Here is a 19930-nt window from a genome sequence, read left to right as displayed (position 1 = left end):
ACTGTGTTCCCCGAGCAGGATCAAAACAGTAGCTCCAGTCCCACTGCACTGAGTATTTTTCTCTCTGGAGTTTGTTGGATCCTCAAACAGGGGAGGAGGCTGCTTGTGGCTCCGCACCTTCGAACCAACCCCACATCTCACATACAAAGCACAGGGGATCCGAGTTGTGCAGAAGTGTTACCGTTGGCACCTCAGGAGCCAGCCCAGTATCTCTCCCACCACGGAGACTCCAGGGTCACTTCCCAGCCCAAAGCTTCCCCTGCACCGAGAGGTCTCCTGCTCCTTCTCCCTGAGCTCGCTGGTTCTTGTCCACTGCCAACAGAGACACCTTCCCCGTGCCACTAAATAGCAGCTTGTCACTGCTGATGGTTCGCTTTCCTCAGGTCCCACCACCATGGCCATTACAGGGAGCTGAACGTCCACTTTTGCTGCTGTGCACAGAACTAAGAAACATGAGCATCTGACATAAGCTGGAAGGTAGGTGGCAAGGTGGTGAGAGACTCTTGCACCGTGGAGGCTCACTGTACCCGTAACTTTGTCAAAAACTGCAGAAGGAATTGTCAGAATAGAGAATTGAGGAGGTTTAAGACACAAATCACAGCCAGTTCTCATTAACACAAAGCCCGGCAGCACTCCTTCATGAGATGGTCACTATTGCCCCAACAAGAAGTGGGCATTTTTAGTTAAGCTGGTTCTTTGTGCAATTCCCAATACACACTGTCCCCACAGCAGTTTCGGCATGACTTGAAAGGTTAGCACAGGAGTGCAGAGAAAAAATGACCAGGAGCCAGGAGCCTCAATCCAGACCATGGAGGGAAAATTGTCTTCAAAAGCGCAGGAGGCTGCGCAAGCAAAACCAGCACCTGGCCTTGCACACTGAGCAGGTCCAAGAGAGCTTGCACCAGCTTTTACAGAGCACAGCAATCTACTTCTCCTAAAGCAACTCGCCGTTGGTTGTAATCAGCCTCAAGCAACTCGCCATTGGTTGTAATCAGCCTCAAGCAACGCTTGATTCCCAAATACATTCACATGAAAACAATTTTTAAAAGGAGATAGTAACAGCCTGGCAGAGACTTAGCTGCCTGCCCTGCCTGCCTCTCCTCTAATGAGTGGTAAATTGAGACAACACCTCGCAGCCCAACGCCTTCATCGTCGGCATGCTACCCTCAAGTTGCACAGTAAATGCCCCCCCTTCTATCCCCATTTACACACTGCAGGAACAGGCATAGATCAGCCAGAGACACCCATCTAAAGATGTTTTCCTTATATTCCCAATATTATAAATTACAATTATAATTCACAATTATAACAATAGCAAATCAACACCTTAGAAACAGCACACACACAGCCCAGAAATGGCACGAAAGCCCACAGACACTCGTAAACTTAACCAAGGCTTGCAGCAATGTGCGCACACTTGCTGGCACATGGATTTTTCCCATGGGAGATACAGACCTGTCTGTATCTCCGCTCCGAGCACACCTTACAGAGTCCATTGAAGCGGTTCATGGCTGGAAACTCTAAACTCGCCGTTAGCCCATGAAAATCCAGTCCCCTCACAGCAGTTGTAATCCCGATCTCCTTGTATCACACGAGTGTGGAACAAACCACAGTCAAACTGGCATGACCGCCCATGGGAACCCAGCTCCCGAGAAGAATGGCAGGAAGCCACCTTTCACCTCCCCAGCCCCTGTCTGTGCTGTATGCCGCTTTACGATAAGCCAGAGGGCTTCCTGAAAACCCTAACTGACAAGGAAGGGAGAGAGTTTTATATTAAAATTCCTGTTCAACTATTTAGTATTCCCTAGTCCCTGCTCTGTTGATGTGGCTTTTGTTCCCGCGGCATTCTTCAGCCGCACGGAGCACTTTGTTATTGCAATGTTCTCACAAACACTTTGAGGATGTTTAAGCAGTATTTCACAGGCACCGGCTGTGTGAGCTTCACTTCATTAAAGACAGCTTGCACTCATTACACTTGTAAAGGATAAGAGAGAATTACCAAAAAAAAAAATAAAAGGAAAAAAGAAAAAGCAGAGTTTGTTTTTGAAAGCACAGACCCAGAGGATACGCACGTCCCGATGCTTTGTGCTCACAGAGTCACGGAAGGGGGAAGTAAAGAGGTCAATTGAATTGCACCCGTGGTGTAATTTTGGAATTAAAGACAAAGAGAAACTCAACACAGCCAGCAGCAGGGTGCAAAGCAGGACTTGGTGAGTCTGCACTGTGCAGCCCTGACTGCCAGCGTTGCAGCACAACCCCTTGGAGACGGGGTTGCAACGGAGAAGCAAGCACCTTCCACACTCCTACACGGGGATGGAAAAGAGAGGAAAGGCTCAAGGGAACCCAAACCCTAGGCTCCCTTGCGCGGCAGCTGGGGTGGCAGGGCCAGAGGAGGCTGTGGAGGGAGCACGAGGAGCCCCAGCGCTCCCAGAGTACCCGGCAGCATGGCAGGGCCATCGGAGGTGCTGCCCGGGGCTGCTCCCGGCGCATTGTCCCAGCCTGCCACACCGCCAGGCTGGAGCTGGAAGGAGGATCGGTCTTCCTTCCCAGCCACCATCTTTCAAGTCAGTGGCGACTGCCGGAGAGGAAGGGAGGAGAGGGGTGCTGGCTTTGTTTGTCTTGCTCAATCCTACGCTTTAAAACAAATAACTGAAAATGCAGCTGAGGGAAGCAGCAAAGCGGAATTCGGCACAGATAAATCACGGGGCCGGCTAAGCCCAACTTCCGATGCAAGCCATGTGTTTGTGTTCCCATTTCCCATCCTTGCCTTTCCTATAAATCACCGAGGCTCCACCATGGGCCTTTCCCTTCCCAGAGCAAACGGCCCTGACAGGAGGAGGGGAGCAGACACACCCGGCCACGGAGACACAGAGCTGGTCAGGGACTGATGATGTGTGGCCGGCAGCCGGCCAGTACCGGCCCCATCACTCCCAGTCAATGGCTGGTGCTTTGTGTCTGTCGGAATATACTAGAAAAACAGGAGGTCAAGGGAAAGCGAGTGCAGGATTATTACCCACATCACCCACCTCTACCAATTAATGCTCGAATGAGATAAATAATTGCCTATAAAAGCCATCGTGTCAACAGGGAGACTGACACAGCTCCCACCTCAGCATCACCCTCACTAATCCTCTGTCCCTTGGCTCATTTGAAACCCCTCCACACAGGCTCTGCTGCCAGCCAGACACCACGTCTTCGTGCCCTGGTGGGTCGCAGCCCTGTTCATACCCACCTTCAGCTGCTTCATGGTCGCAGCATCCTGGTTTTCCTGCGCTGCACTCTGACTTCCCAGCATCAGCTCTAAAAAAAAAAAAAAAAAACAAAAACAAAAAAACAAAAACAAAAACAAAAAAACCCCTGTATCAGCCCGACAGCACACATCTCCTCACAATCCCTTTCCTTCCACACTGCATCTACATGCTATATATACGCTATATATAAGTTCTTCACATGTCATGGGCACATCTCCTCCAGGCTGGGGCAGCCCTGCATGGCAGCAGCTGTGGGGTGGTTGCACATCTGGGACAGGCACTGCTGTTCCAACCCTGCTCCGTGCCACCCTGTCCTCCTCCACACACCTTGGCAGCACAACAAGCAGGAGGAAAAGCTACCCACCATCCTGCATGGACCCCAGGAGCCAAATAGAGTCTGGCCACGGGACTCAGCCCCAAGTCTGAGGCAGGGATCAGCATGATGAAAGGCCAAGCAAGAAGGAGAGATGTGGCTGCAATGCTGGGGTCCCCACAGAGCCCCAGACAGCCACAGGTAAGCAGGAGCGAGGGTTGAAGAGGAGAGTTTGGTGCCTGTGCAGAACCTGCTGAATCGGCCAGGATATGCCCCACGCTGGTCTTTTGGGATCCCAGCGCCCACTCGTGAGGGCATAGGGTGCCATGGGGCTGGGGGATGCTCCATACCAGCACAGGGATGGATACAAGGTTGACTCCTCTTCCAAACCTTGCCAACACTCCCCAGGACATCGCAGTGAGGAGACGCACCTGTGCTCGGCTTCAGCCGCCGCATGGCCACCTTCAGGTGCTTGGTCCTGCCCAGGTCCTCTCCGAGGAGATAGTACCAGCCGCTGATCTCCTGGGTGGGAGGAAAGCAGCTATCGATGCAGGGGCAGATATTCACCCCCATTTAACTCAGTCTGGTTGCCCACAGTCCCAGATGGGTCCCGTTGCAGGAGCTGCCCCAGGCCAGTACACAGAGGCCGCCCAGACTTGCTCTCACACAGAGGCACAGCCCAGAGTCCTTCTCTTATAAAGATAAGGATAAAGCAACAGCTAAAATTCCATCCCCCCTGCAAGGAGGGACCAAGCATCACTGAATTAACAAGCTTCTAGGTTTTTAGAGGGAGACAAGGTGCAGAAAACCAGCCAGTCTCTAGTAAAACTGTCCATATCACGTTTGCAGCAGCCAGCAGTCTCGCAAGGAGCACATGGCTCCAGCTTTATCAACAGAGGAGGATGCCCAAATCAGCCTTCGGCAATGCTGGGTGCTCCTCAGTGGGGGTCCCTTTGCCTCTGTCCCATACCCATGTGGCCAGGGCAGCCAAGAGGACAGAGCCGACCTTGGTGATCCCTCGCCTTTCTTCCAGGGAGCTGCCACTGTCTCCCACCGCTCCCTGGGCAGCCGGCAGAAGCCAGAGGGACCAACCGTCCTGGACCAAGCCCAGGAGACAGATGGGGTTGCAGGAACCATGCTCCCTGAGGCCAGAGGAAGGGACTCATCTTAAAATATGTGTTTTAAATCTACAATGAGGAAACTGAGGAAAGGAGGGGGATAACCAGCAGTATCATGCAGCACCCAGGAGACAGGGCCAGCTCATCTCAGCCCCTGCTGAGGTCCCAGGAGGACCACATGCCCCCAGCATCCTCCTCCCATCCCCGCAAGAGCAGGGTGCTGTGCGTGGGTGCTATACACACAAACACTCCGTCCTCTGCATGCAGCGACACTTTGTGAAACTCACTGCCAAAATCTGAGAAGGAAGGGACATCTCTAGGGAGGCCAAATATGACCAGAGCAGAGGCCCCTCCTGCGGAGAGCTGCAGTTTAGAGCTGCTCTGCCTAATTACCTTCACCGTTATAAAAAAGCTGCATCTCACTTGTCCAAATTTCAGAGGAGACTACGCTCAAGCTACCTCTTACCCTCTTCTCAGGCCACTGCCACAAACAGCTTCTTTTTAACCTCTTGCTAGGGAGTAAATTTCCACACCTCAGGTGATGTATTAACACTTTCACGAAACTATTCCAGCTTGCCAAGATACTCTGATGTACAGAGGATGTGACCAGGGCCGTCCAGGGGTGAAATCCCTAACCACTGGCAGCTAGGATGAAACATTTCCGTGTTTAAGTGGGTCGGCAGGAGTCACTTGCAGCCGTAGCCTTGCAGGTTTCTTTAGGAAGGCGAGCCCAGCTGATGTGAAGGCTGTATTACCAAGCAGCAACCGGGCTGGGGCAGCAGTACTGTGACCAAATCCACAGCGGTGGGGACATGGATTCCGGCACAGAGAGAGCCTGGCAGCACCCCTGCCTCCAGGAACAGCCCCAGACCTCTGCATTTGCCCTCTGCCCACCACCACCACCACCTCAGCTGGCGAAGCCCTGGCTGCTGAGCGCAGGGAATCGGGCAGATTTCCTGGAGGAGGAGCGTGTCCCCACCATGACACCCACTTCACCATGGGTCAGATGTGACACATGCCAGGCTGAGCGAGGCTGGCCCCATCTCCTGCCCCCCAGGCAGCCCTGCTGCAAGCAGGACAGGCAGGACTCACTAAGGTCACCTCTCTGCACCCCCAATTGCTGCTACTCTCTGTGTCCCTGCAGAAGAGAGTGACAGTGCCCTGTCCTAGGATCCCTCCTCTAACAGCTTCCCCATCCCTGCCTCCAGCAATCACACCACATCAGTCTCAGTGGCTACCCATACTGGGAATGCGACCAGGGAACTCCCTGGGCACCTTCAGAGCATCTTTGTCCTACAGTGGGAGAAGCCTGCTCCTGCCCCAAGGGTGCACTACAGCCACCCACCGACCTGAGAGTCAGGCCCCTGTCCCACGTGCTGCGCTCCGGCATGGAGGTACCTTGTCCGGGGTCAGGAGGGACTTCACGCCAAAGCTCATGCAGCCGATCAGTTCGCTCTGTCTGCGGGAGAGCCAGAGACCGTCAGCACACACTTTTTGAAAACTCCCTAGGCACCAGCTCCTCACATGCACCCTTTTGCAGGGACCCCGCAGACATCCCTGCTCATGCCAGGAGCCAGGCAGTGCCCAGCACATGCCTCCCTCTCCACGCTTTGAGCAAGCACAATGTAACCACAGGGCTCAGCTGCAGCAGGGCAAGAAGGAGCTGAAGCATCCTGGTCACCTCCAGCCTACCTGATGCTGGCAGGAGCTTATCCAAGGAGGCAGATGCCACTTGCCTGAGTAGGCAGCATAGTATGTGAGGTGCCAGACCCCTTGCTGCTGGGCTTTCCTCCTCACTGCATTACCCTTTTAGTCCTCAACTCAGAGCCAGGCTCCAGCCCCACCTGGCTCTAGCCAGCAACGCAGGCATGAGTGGCTGCAGAAGTTTTAAATGCTGGTCTAGCTGATGGCTACCAAGCAGCAGCAGCAATGCCAACAGCGAGCAGCAAGGGCAGGATTTCCTCTCCACCAGCCTGCACACAGCATGGTGCTCACCAGCACGGGCTGCCCATGCCCGTGACCCTGGCCAGGGCACCCCACCAGCAGGTCCCAGTCCCAGCCCCTCTGCTCAGCTCCTGCTGCCTCCCGGGCCCACAGCCTTCATGCAGGGCAGCCCTGATGGCCCAGGAGAAGCTCATGTGGGGTGGCCAGAGCAGATGGCAGGTTCACTGCTGACCCAGCCCCGTTTGAAAGATATTGTACGGCAGGCTGGCAGCCCCTTACCTGGAATTTCTCTCTCTGTTCCAGACTGTGACCAGGAGACGTTTCTGCTCATCCTCCTCTTGCACCGGGCTGTAACAAGCAGAGGGGACAGCCCATGAGCACTGAACTTCCCCAGGAGTACTTGGGAAGGGCTGCCCTGACAGCCAGAGACCCCTCACCCTCCTCAGATCCAATTTTTCTCCATTCTCTGCATGGAGCACTGCAGCATCACCCCAAATGGCAACCTCCTCAAACGAGTCACTGTTGCACTAATTCATTCGTTCCTGACAGACAACTGCAAAGGGATGTGACCTCTCCTGGGCAGGTGCTGGGGTCACCGCTCAGGTGGTTTAAGGGGAAAAAAAATCTTGCAGAAAGACACACATCCAACATCAAAGGGTAAATGCAAGGTTCATGCTCTGAAACAACCACTCTGTGTCAAATTAAATGCTGCGCAGGGACAGAGGTCTGACACAGACTGGTTAGCTAGCAATGACAAGCTCTACTGAAACACTAAGAGCCATACAGTTCCTTTCCCATGCAGAGGCATGCCGTAGCTACAGGAAATCCATTTACCTTCATTCATACCGATGCCCATACTATTGTAGGTGTAAGGTCTAGGAAATGAAGTGTGTTTGCCCAGCTCCTGCCCCGCAAGAAAGTCCAACCGTGCAGGAGCCCCGCTGCCCTGCTGTGTGCTGACAGCTTTGTCAGCCTTTGCAAAGCTCTGCCCAAAAGTTCAAGGCATTTCAGCTATAAAAAAACAGCAGAATAATGTCTGTCACTCCTCATCTCAGCAGCAGACCTGCTCATGCATGATGTGCGGTTATTATAGATCATAAAGCAAAAGCAAACACAGGGTCTCGGTTTCAAGAGGGTGCCCCAGGACAGCAGCCACGTGGGTCCCCCACTGCTCAGTGGGAACACGGTGCTGATGGATGGATCACAGCTACTTCTGCCCTGTCATACTCACAAAAGAAAGTGCTCACGGAAGACAGGATTTTTGCTGTCTGGCACAGTCTTCGTCTTTTGCCTGCATTTCCAGTCAGCATCTGGCACAATGGACATCTTTGCGGAGAAAAACAAGCAATGTGTTAACACTCTCAAAGCGAGCATGGGCACACAGCTGCCAGCTCTGCCGCTGCACTGGCAGGAGACTCCCCCAGCCACTTTTATGGATGGCTAAGCCTCAAAGATCCAACTGAGCCTATGCTAACGGGTGGTTTAGATCACTTCACCCTTTGTGTGTCAAGTAATCGTGTTACACAACTCCTGGAGGTAGGGGAGGGAAGGAAAAGAGCAGAAAAATCCAGGACTGATGTACACAAATGTTGCTGGCTGGTCTCTGACTTGCAGTCCCCTCGTAGGGGAGATGCTTCCTGCACTGTGCACACCACAGTGGGAGCAGCCTGCCAAGGTGGCCTCCAGGACAGCCTGGAACCACATCGTGCTGGCCGAACACTTATCCCCACCAGTCCTTGGGCACCCAGTGGGATGCTCTTGCAATGAATAGTTGACACAGCGCTTAGCAGGGTCCTGTCCTCAGCTTTTCTGGCTCCATGCAGACACCATGCCAACAAAACCTGTGAGCCCTCCAGCGCTGGGCAAGAGACCAGTCACCTCCCTGCATGCTGTGGATGCTCAGCCAGAGCAGGATAGAGGAGGAAAGGGAAGGGACAGGCAGCCCAGACCATGCTTGGGGAAAACAACCACAAAATCCCAAGAAAGCACAAAGCTCCCCGAGCGAAGCCCCAGGAGAACCCACCTTCACGTAGGAGTCGCATGTCCGGTACTCCTTCCCCATCAGACCTTTTGCTTCCATGACTGGAAAGAAAATGAAACGGTCATGCCCCAAAGCAGCAGGGAAGGCATCTTCCTAAGTCGCAGCACTCTGCTCCTTGGGGTGCTCCCTCCTTGTGAGGCCGAACCCCCCCAACAGGATCCTGCACACACCTCCCCAGCAGCCTGGTCTCACTGGGCACCCACAAAGAGGTGAAGGGGTTTATTGTACTTTTTCTTTAATATACCCGTACTATAAATACAAGCGTCTGTGGGTGAGGTTGGCAGCAGATGCAGTTCAGCATGCGGATGGCAAATTGCATTTCATTTGCCTGACTTCACACACCTCTGGGCTCCCTGCCCCGGAGCCAAATGTATCATCAAGTTAAATATCAACGGCTGCATCCTGATGGCAGCCCTGCCAGCAGGGACTCAGCATCGCACCGCTGCTGACAGTTGGGAACGCTGTGCTTCCCAGCCATGCGGCTGGAGGCAATGGATGTGCAGCAGAGCTTGGATAGCCCAGGACGGACTGTCGGAACAAGGCTAAGCTCCCTCCAAACAAGCCTGGCAAAGCAGCAGCGACTTTGCCTTTGTCAGAAACAGGTACATGCTCCTAATAAATACAGTCAGCCCGACAGAAACCACAGTGCACAAGGGGAAAGGGGTTCCACAAGACCCTCTGGTGCTTCACAAAGCAGTTTGCAAGGTTCCTCCAGGACAGGCTGCATGAAGGGCTTCCTCCTCCAGCCAGATCTGCTTTGGGTTTAAAGATACTGGGGTGGAGAATGAAAAAGTAAGATGGTTCACCCCACATCACCCAGCCTCCTCCTGCCCACACTGCGTACCCTGAGCACCTGGCATGTGCAGCGGGATGTCGGGTCCCAGACCTTGAGCCTCCTTTGCCTCTCTGCTGGACCATTTCCCTCTCCCCAGCCCCTCTTTTGGAGACAGAATCAGAACAAGACACTGACTCACACCCAGCTCATGCTGGGGCTCCTCCAGATAGCAGGATTTGGGGTAAAGCCTGTGCCAGACCCTCAGAACCACACACAGCTTGGAGGGAGAAGAAAAAAGAAGAAACCCACACATTTTTCTGCTGTTGTTTCTTTACAAAGCTTGCCTGCACAGCTGGAAAAGGGCAGTAAGCTCTCGTGGCTAATGAATGGCTAATGAACAGGGGCTGTGCGTGGCTCAGTCAGTCCCTACAACCTCACCAGGCTCAGGCCATCCTCTGCCCCCATTTCATCGCATCCAGGCAGGGGTGAGGCTGGGCTGTAAGGTGGGATGTTGCTCAAGAGAAAGCCTTTCTGTCCCCTCCTGCCCTGCCGTAAAGGTCTCTGGGGTGGGGGTGCCCTTCTCCCCAAAGCATGGTCCCCCCCAAGAGCACTGGGAGTCCCAGGGCCCTGGTTCCCCCTTTCAGAGCAGCAACGAGCTCCAAGGCAGCAACAAGCCTGCTCTGTTCACAGGGAGAGAATTTTTACTCTGATTATTTCAAACTCTTGGCTTTTTCCTTGATTCTTTAACCATTTACTTATTGTGAAGTCCTGACGAGTCCCTGGTAAAGAGCTCTGTGCCAGAAGATCAGGAGATATACATCCTTCGCTGCAGGAGCAAACCTAAGGGCCCCCCCAATTGTCTCCAGTCAGGTTTTTCCTAACGAAAAGAGCTAGCGCTGACACTCTCATTGGCCTTTCTAATGAACACCATTAAAGCTGCAGTGACACAGTTCCCTGGGACCTGCCTCATGGCTGCGACGGAGCCGGTGTCCCAGGTGCTGCATCGCTTTCCTATGCCGGTACCCAGCAGTGGTGGCCAGGCCTGAGTCCCTAGAGAAAGAAAAGCATCTCTTGTTCCCAGTGGGATATGCCATGGCTTGAGGGACAGCAACCCCAGCCTTGACCAGGTAAAATGCTTTTGTTGAAGAAATATTGCTGGTGTTAAAAAAAAAATGCAGCATTTGGAAGTAACAGAACGATTTGGAAATCCTAGTAAATGTGCCAAATGGTTTTGGCCAATGTAAAAGATGTTTCAGCAGAGATAAAGTATTTCAGATTTTGTTTTCCAAATTGTATTTGCCTTTTTTCTCTTCACATGGAATTAAAGAAAAAAAATTCATACAAGTGCATGCAAAACACACCGTAGTCACCTGGAAACAAAGGTCTCCAGAAATTTTGGTTTGGCCTCTAAATCAAAGAGCTCCCAGTCACGCCATTCTACCACAGAGTTGTTCTCGACAGCTGCCGTGAAGCTCCGAAGGGCTTGAAGAAAGGGCATGGAAGTGCTGTCCCCATTGCTAGCCCACCACGGCTTTGCGGCCACCTCACCACATGCCCCAAGGAGATACTCACTGTGCAGCACCAGGATCCGGCCCTGCACCTCGATGGACAGCTTCAGCTGACCTAGAGGGAAGGAGAGGAGAGATGGTGAAGGAGGCAGGGCTCACCCAACGTCCCTGGCACTTGGCAGTGCAGGGACCCCAGGGCTCTGAGGTTTGTACCGGGCCAAACCCATCCTGCTTCCCCACCCCTGGGCATGGGGGCATCGCTCAGGGAGCCAAGGGGAAAGAGGTAGGGAGGAAACATCTTCTACCAAGAAAGTCTTACAGCTCCAGATGCAAAAACATTCCAGGAAAACCTGAATACTGTTTTTTCAGCATACAGTAAACTCCTATGGCAGGAGGCACGAGCCCATGGCAGAGAGGAAGTGGGAGCACGGAGATGAAACAGTCACCGTGGGATGAATTAGCCCTTGTTTAACAGAGGGATGCAGCATGCTCAAATCTCCCCCCAGCCCAGATTCAACTTCCCCTTTGCCTTTCCCTTGAGCTTCTGTGCAGGCAAGGGGCTGTCACCCCTGCAGAAGGTGACAGCAGGCCAAGCTGCAGACGGCCTGGACGAAGGCCAAGCACAACTGGTGCCTTCGGTAGCAGGAACATGTCGGTACAGGGTCAGCCAAGGCTGGCTCCGCCGGGGGAGCCTGAGCCATGGCACTAACCTGGTTTCATCCATCCACGGCTGCAGGACCTCGCTCCATGCACGCCTCCTCCCTGCTTGCCCTACTGCATGCTTCATCTGTCCAGGATGGTTTTGTGGAAATGGGAAAGCCTTAAAAATCCCTTCACTGACTGTCACGTCCAGCAACAGTTTGTTATCTCTGGCACTATCGAGCAGAGAAGACGCAGTGACAAGGACTAATGCAGCACTGCTCACAGGTCAAACCCAGCCCCCAGGAATCAAAGCATGGCAAGAGCTCCCGCATTGCAGCCTCCTGCATTTCCTGGGGATCCTAGACAGCACGGGCTCATGAGCAGACAGGTAATCTCCTAAAACCAGAAGTCAATACTTGCTTTAATCTAGGATTAAACAAGAATGGTTTCCAGTCATGTGTTTCGACACTGAATAACTGTCAGGTGGCCAACGAAGCCAGGAGCAGCCAACCCCCAGGGCAGAGCAATGCTCCACCATCCCGCAATCCCTCTGCCACAGAGCCCCAGGGAGGGCTGGGACCAAGCGGGAGCCCTGGCTCCCAGTGACACAGTATCTCTGGGGAAGGGCCTGACTCCCTGCACAACAGCACCGAGAGCTTTTGATTGAGGAGGTGGTGGTAGGGGAGAGTCTTGAGAAGCTACATGAAAGAAACATGACTTTGGAGCAGGTATGGATGGAGATCCCCTTTCTCCCAAGGCACTAGCTTACTCACAGCCACCCACCAAGCCAGGAAGCAGGACCCGCCTGTCTGGGGTGCCCAGCTCCCCACTGCCAGGCCTGCCAAGCCTTGCAGGTGATCTGCTCCCCATTGTCATCATGAGCAGAGCGAGGAGCACGGTCAAGAGATCTAAGGCAGGATGGTTCCAGCAGTCATTAAGAGGCCAAAAAAGCAGATCTTAATAAGACCACAGGGGCATGCACTTCTGCCCCTCAACAGGGCACAGTATAACACAGAAGAGAAAGAGAGCTCAAAGTGCCAAGATCTGGTGCCTGGAGCGAAGGACAGGATCTTTCTTGGAGCAGGAGATTGATCTAACTTGTTGAAGAATGACTCAGGACCTAACCTACTCCACAAGCAGCCCTTAAGGAGGAGACTTTTCCCCGTGTGGATTGGCACAGCACAGCAGCAAGAGCTCACTGTGGGACCCAGCAGTCCCCCGTGGGTGCTGCAGAGCCCACCTGTACAAGACAGCAGCCCAGTAGGCAACATTTCTACCCATCAGTGCCTTTTAAGCTACCTAAGGTGAGAGAGGAATGAAGGACTCGGAGCAGAGAGAGGAGGTTGAAGGGATGGAGCCAGGGAAGTATCAGACCAGGGTTCTACAGAGAGCGGACCAGAGTAACTCAGCCCAGCCTGGGTATCCCCCTTGGGAATTGCTCTCCGTGTGGGCTACGCAGGCAGATTCAACCCCTGTGCTCATGAGCTTGTCTGCTTGGGACAGGGTCAGATGAAACCCAAGTACAAAAGTCCAGGGTGCTCAGGCAGGCCTCTGAATCCAGAAACTCCTCTGCAGAGGCGCAAGGACAAGATGGGAGGATTATTTCTAAAGAAAGAACAAAGGAAGGAGCATCCCAAACAGGCCTTTGGCTGGTGACAGGCAAAGTCACCACCTGCAAACACAGTGTCCACAACTGCAGAAGAACCCAGTGCTCACAGCCCATACAGCATCCACAACTGCAGAAGGACATACTGCTCACAGCCCGCTCTGAAGCGGAGCTGAGAATAAAATCTAGTTCTTACACAGTTCCAAATCCAACCTGCAGTTCCCACTGCCTTTCAAAATGCCCATGTCAGATTCCTGACCTCCCACTTCTTATCTGGAGCTGCAATTTGTGATTTTCAGCACTGTCTGGACCTGTCTGCCAGCAATTGATTCCCCAGCACAGAAAACCCAACCGGTCACAGACCCTGTGCAAGAGGCCAGTGCCTGGGAGAGCCACACGTGTCAACCCCTGCTGAGCAAGGGCACGGGTCCCAGGGTGGCAGCTCTGCTCTGCCAGTTTACTTACAGTTTTACACTCGCTTTCCCATGTGCTACCAACTCTGCATCAGCCCAAAAATCTGTCCACAATACTCAGACTGGCACGAAGACTTAGCTGACGGCATCTGTCAGGGTCTGGGTGAAACACTGCTGGGGTACAGAGTGGGCTACCAGCCCCTGGTTCGCTGGCCCCACTCAGGCAGAGAGGGCTCTGCCCCTCTGAACGCCTTCTCAAGAGGATTCCCTGGGAACTGCTGCCTGCCAGCTGGGATAGGATGTGCAGATTTTAAGGGTGATGCAGGGTCTAAAAATATGTGTAAATGTTCTGGACCAACCCAAAACTAAACATTTCCCAGCGCTCCTAGAGAATCAAAAGACTGAAAGCATCATTAGCACAACGTTTCATTTAGTCCAAAGCAAAATATCTCATTTTCAGTTGTTTTCCAGCTTACAAAACACAACAAACAAAATAAACTTGTAAACATCATTTACAGACATCTAAAAATCTTTCAAATGAAAAACCAACATTTCATTTTGCAAAAGACACAGCCAAGGGCTTAGGCTTGCTGGGGTGGGGATATCTCACAGGACGGTTTAACCTGAAACAATTCAGAGAACTCATCACAAAAAACCAGAAAATTTTCAAATCTCCCTCCAGCCCACATGTGTGTCCCTGTGTGTATCTGCATGTTTGAGAGCACATGTGTGTGCACATGTGGAAATGCACATCTTTATGTGCATTTATACACAAGCAAGTGAGAGGAACATGAAAAAGTAAAGACAAGACCCAGGTGGAATAAATCAGGACAGCTCTGTTGAAGCTAATATTGATTTACAACAGTGAGAATATTGTCCTCCAGTTTCATCATGCCACCACAGCCTTTTGGACCAAGACTTTAACCCTTCTGCTATCTCCAGATCTTTGACGCTGTGGGAACCCTCTCGCTGTTCCACTATTAGCATGTAACAACCGTTACAATACTAAAGCAAAATGCCCTCGTTTAACCAAGCATGACGAGGAGTCAGCCCAGTAATGAATGGGCCCTGGGGAAAAGAAAGGAAGCTTTTGTGCTGGGCAATTTGGGGCGGGGGGGGGAGGAAGCTCTACACCCAGCCCTGGCCTGGGGATGGCTGGGGCTGCTCAGCTCCTGGGGTAGCACATGGGGCCAAGGTTTTGGCACAATGAGGGATGGGATGGGGTCACACGGGAGGCAGACTCTTGCATTGCTGCTGCTTCTGGTGCAAGGACAGTGCCCACGGTCCCTGTGTTGCAGGCTACAGCAGCACCGAAGAGAGGAGCGCAGGGAGAAAATGGGCAATTTTGCCTTTTTCGGATGTACCACAAATTGGCCCCTAGTAGAAAAGGTTTGGGAGCATTGGTGGGAAAGGTCCTCCCCTTCCTGTGAGGAAGGGATGCATTCTCTCAATGCATTTGCTCCCAAGCGTCTCCAAAGCACACGAAGGGACAAATCACACACCCCAGCCAGCCTGTCTGACCCCAAAGGGGTCCCAGCCTGCTCATACCAGGGAAACACTCGTTGGCTTTGTTGCAATTCCAGTGCTTGATCAGAGAGGGAAGCTGCTGTTGGGAAAAGCCTATCCTGCCTGAGCTGGTGGAAGGGATTTGCTGTACCAGCGTCTGCACTTGGATAGACTGGCAGCAGTCACATTTTCTCAGATGCATGGGGCAGCAACTTTCCTCCAGACCTGGGTGGGCAGAAACACAACCCCTATCAAGGCAAGTTCTTGGGCTGTGTTTCCACCTCGCTTCAGGAGTGGAGGGTCACAGAAACATTATCCCCTGGGTTTATTTCTTTTGGTACATCCCTAACACAAACTAAGGGAAACAGCTTCAGCAGAGATGCCCTGACACAGCATGTCTAGGTCACCTGTGTTCAATAAAGGTTAATATAAATGAAAACAGGTGCAGAGAAAGGCCAAAGGGAGACAAAAGAGCAGACAGCTCGTCTCACAACAGGACCCACACACAGCTCCTGGGTAAGCATCCCATCATGGAGAGCAGGGCTCAGATGGGCTCACAGGGCTGCAGCAGAGAAAGCACCCAGGCCTCGTCCATCCAGACCCCACAGGAGAGACAATTCAAGCTGATGAACAAAGCTGGCACAAGAAGAACAGGGAAAAAACAGGCATGAACAAGCACAAGATGGTCATCAAACAGGTTTCCACCCACGAGAGAAGTTTGCCAGGCTAAAGTAGGGGACACATGAATGTTGTCCTTTGGGAGCAGACCAAGCAGGCAGGAAAATCTGTTCCTTGCTGATGAGCTCTGACAAACGGAAAATTTGGGTTTCTGCTCCTTAAATGCTTTTCTGTTTTATTGTAGGAAAAATGCAGGTTTTGCCCTAGCTGGGACAGCCAGGAACCATCAGTGCACACACCAGGGGGGATTCTTACCAGAGGAAAGCAGTGTCAGATAACTGCCTGGGTGGGAGGTCCCCAAGGGCACAAGGTAGAGCACCTCAAGATCACCATCTACAACCTCAGGCCATCACACCAGCCCTTTTGAAGACCCTGTCCTTGGTCACCCACACAGAGAGGGTAGGGCTGGCCCTGTCCTGCCACTGCTCTCCTGCTCAGAGCACGCAACGCCACATCTCGCCAGCGATGGTCAGCCCATGAAGGGAACTGAGGCTGCAGAGATGATGCTTGGCCTGGACTTGGTTACAGAGCCAAGAAGTACCACAAAACTCACATTATTTGGCACACACAAGTCCTACAGACAAAGACAGGAGGATTTTCGCTTCCAGGCTGTCCTCAGGAGTTTGATGCTTATAACCCAAAAGGGGAAAGGAGCAGCATCCCTGGCTGCCCAGGGAAGGGACAGCTTGCTCCACTCACATAACCCTCTCTGTTTCCCTGTAGCTGCCTGATTGCCTGCCCTGCTCCCTAAAACAAGCAGAAGCTTTGAAAGAAAACTGCTGCTTAAAAAGTGGCACCCGGGAAGGGCACCCAGCTTCCCTCTGTGTAAGACGGCTACTGACAAGCCATCACACACCACAACCAACGGCCACAACATTTGTTGCCAAATTCTCCTGCTTGCAAGGGTGGGTATACAGGGCTCGTAGCCCAGCCATCACTGGGTCAGCTCCTGCCTGCAGAGCTGAGCCATCATTGCCCATGGGCTTCTTCAAGCCCATGCAGCAAAACTGAGGTAGCCACAGAAAGACCCACAAGGAGCAAAGAAGGAAATTGGGGCTCTGCCCTAATGGGGGCCACAGCTCTGGCCAGCCCTACACAGCAATCCCAGCTCATGCCCATCCAGGGGGCAAAATGAGCTGGGTATTCGGCACCTGGCTGACTGCTGCAGCACGCCTCAGCAGCTGCGGTTTGGTTTCAGGGCACTCCCCAGTTCCCCAGCTCGATGGAGCCACGTATTATTCTGGCTGAGCGAGGCAGAAGCGAGCAGGCTGCCGCTCAGTCTTAATGCCTTTGGGGAGCCGCTCTCCAGCCCGTTACCACCGCACCAGGCTTTGGCCATGACCTGCTGCAGCTCCCCCCCCGGCCACAACCCCCGGGCACTGCGTGCACCCCCTGCTCCCTGGAGCTGCAGGCTCAATGCTTACCGAACGTGGCGAGGTAGAAAGAAGTTCCCAGAGGGTCAGCCTGGCGGGTGCAGAGCGAGACTCTGTGGACATTGCCGGGCTCCATGGCAGGACACTTTTAATTAGCCAGTAATTGGAGCCCTCCCTGCCTAGCCCAGGAAATCCAAGCAGTCGTTTAAGGAGGGAGTGACAGGCAGCCGTGCAGCCGGGTTTCCATGGGACATGCGTCCAACCGCCGCACGTTTGAACGGCACGGCTCCCATTGGCCCCGCGGATTTGAACGGGGACTGCACCTGTCTGAGCAAACATGCCTGATCCGCACACCGCAGCCATGTGCAAGGATGCAGGCAGTGCTCTGCCCTCCCCTGCAGACCCGAGACCCACGCCAGCACTGTCCCACAGCCACCCTGCTGATGCACCAGGAATGAAGTCCTCAGAAAAGGGGAAAACCTTGCAACGTTTCCTCTCCTCTGCAGTGTGCCAGGCTGTAAGTAATCCCCGTGACTGTTCGTGCAATCGGGTTTACTAGCACATGCTCAGCTGTTTGGGGAACTGTCCCCTGTGGAGCAACGCAGGACAGCAGCATTCACAGCACTTTGGGGAAATTATTGCAAGCAAGGAAAGGGTGAAAGAGAACTGGTCTGTGGAGGTAAGCCAAGAAAGGGAGGGATGGCAGAGCATGGGTTACCTGCTTGGCTCTCATATGACACGGAAAGAGGCACGCAGCCCCCTGGGCTCAAGGGATCACTCTGCAAGACCCCAGAGCAGCCCCTTCTATCACCCAGGAGCTGGCAATGCACCCACCAGCTCCAGATGCTGCACCACAGCTTACCAGGAGGCACTCAGAGCTGAGCACAAGCTCTGAAGAGTGTGGAGCAATGATGGAGATGGTTTCTCTGAAGGAAAAAAAAACAAAACCAAAAACAAACCAACACCCTCCCTAAAGGCTGAGCTGTCCCAGAACTCTCTGCTTCCCACCCTTCCATGCAGCCCTGCTCCCCACAGCACAGGAACCCATGAGGGATCGATCTGCAGCAGAGTGGACCTGCTCCCACACCACCCCATGCTGCAGGGAATGCCACACTCAATGAGTTCAGTTCCTCGTAGCACTGCTATGAGGCTACAGGGCCCGTAACAGTGTGGGGGGCCTGTGGTGAGACTGGATGAGCCCCACAGGGGCTTTCTGGGTGACAGCAGCCGATTCACAGGTCCTGCTGCCCTGGGCCCAGGCAGAGCTGGGCAATGGGAGAGCTCAGCTCTCACAAGTGAAGGTTGGGAGAGACAAGGGTGCAGCCCAGCACAGGCTCTGAGCAGACATGCTGCCAGCATGGACGGCTGCTATCAGTACTATGCAGGCACCTCCATTTCCTAGCCTGTGTCCAGCTGAAGTAATACTAAATATATTGACCTCTCTGGGATGGAAAAGGACAAGATCTCTCGTACAGTCCAGGGTGCCGGACATGCACTGCCACCACTCCTCCCCCACAGTTGCCCCTCCACACACTCCTGGCCGGGGCTGAGCCCTTGGCTGGCCCACAGCTCCTCTCACACTCCCACCACTTACCTTTCCCCTTCACTCGTGCATGGCTGATCTTCCTCCTGCTCCCCAATGGTCCCCTCTGCTTCTGCAGGGAGGATTGCACAGCCCTGCACTGCCCCTTTGGCAGGGCTGGCAGACACTCCAACTCCAGCAACTGGAGACTCTGCCCTGTCCCTGCCAGAGAAAAGAGGAGACAAAAACAGGACATGGCAGGACTGGCAGCTGGGACACAGGAGACATCAGAGGCTCCGCAGTACCCTTGGTTTTACCTGACACAAGGGTATGACTCCACCTTGCCCCAGCCTTCCTCAGAATACCACACTGTCAAGTCTTCTGCACTGAGCTTCCCCTGGCCAGCTCTGCACAAACGTGGCACGTGCTGTGGCACATCTGTCCCACACCATCACCCCACTGCCCAGCCCTGCCTGGCTGCAGAAAGGAGAGGAGGGATGGAGATTCACTACACCCAGTGTCACAGCAGAACACAGACCCATGTTCAGAGGGAGTCACCCCTGGCACGCGTCTCAGCTGCAGCCTTGGCCATAGCCCTTTACATGCCACACACCAAGTGCATCCTCGAGGCTCTGCTCAGCACTGTTACATTTTATTTAAAACAGATGATCAGCCCTCTCAGGGCTTCATTAGTCCGTAAGCAGCTCTCCAGGACACTAGAGATGCTGCCCTGCCACTGCTGGGTGTTCTGGACAGTCTTGTAAGGCTCCAGCTCAGATCCAGCTCCCAGCCCACAACCTGCTGATGTGCTCAGGTTCAGAGCAGCAGGGAGGCTCCACACAAGGAGGAATTGGATGGTTTCCTTGTGGCCAGCACCCTGCAGATGTCACGCCACCCCCAGCCTACCCCTCCTCGCTCACAGCCATCAAACCACCACCCAGGAAACCAGCCACCAGGATCCCATGCTGATAGAGACAAAAAGTGCACAGACCCAGAAATGGGAACCTTGATGGAGAGATCTCCCAGCCACAGCACAGAGCAAAGGAACCAGCATGGCCCAGTAACTCTTCAGGATCAGAAACATCTGCCCAGGTTTCTTCCACAGAGATGAGCAGTGCAGGATTAGTGCAGCACAAGTATCTTATGTCGCCTTCCTGCAGACTCAGTGCAAACACAGCCCAAGCTGAGGAGTCACAGGTTAATTCCCCCACGAGGGCAGCAGATCAGAGCAGCGTCCCTC

At 53.6% G+C, this 19930-nt stretch overlaps 1 protein-coding gene across 1 annotated transcript in view; it reads right to left on the bottom strand.

Annotated features, from left to right (window-relative positions):
- LOC104164415 (regulator of G-protein signaling 3-like) overlaps positions 1–11065 on the bottom strand; it is a gene marked incomplete at both ends in the record, with an annotated part of 33958 nt that extends 22893 nt beyond the window's left edge. Inside the window, 7 exon segments of the mRNA XM_009703737.1 lie at positions 653–694; positions 3996–4086; positions 6081–6141; positions 6906–6974; positions 7858–7952; positions 8650–8708; positions 11015–11065. Coding sequence (XP_009702039.1) covers positions 653–694; positions 3996–4086; positions 6081–6141; positions 6906–6974; positions 7858–7952; positions 8650–8708; positions 11015–11065 — 468 coding nt within the window.
- Between the last annotated feature and the right edge of the window lie 8865 nt (positions 11066–19930).

The sequence above is a fragment of the Cariama cristata genome, unplaced genomic scaffold, assembly GCF_000690535.1.
Source record: "Cariama cristata isolate BGI_N322 unplaced genomic scaffold, ASM69053v1 scaffold44087, whole genome shotgun sequence".
NCBI classification, from domain to species: domain Eukaryota; kingdom Metazoa; phylum Chordata; class Aves; order Cariamiformes; family Cariamidae; genus Cariama; species Cariama cristata.
Note: the sequence above shows the minus strand (reverse complement) of the source record. Positions and strands in the feature narration are given on the sequence as shown.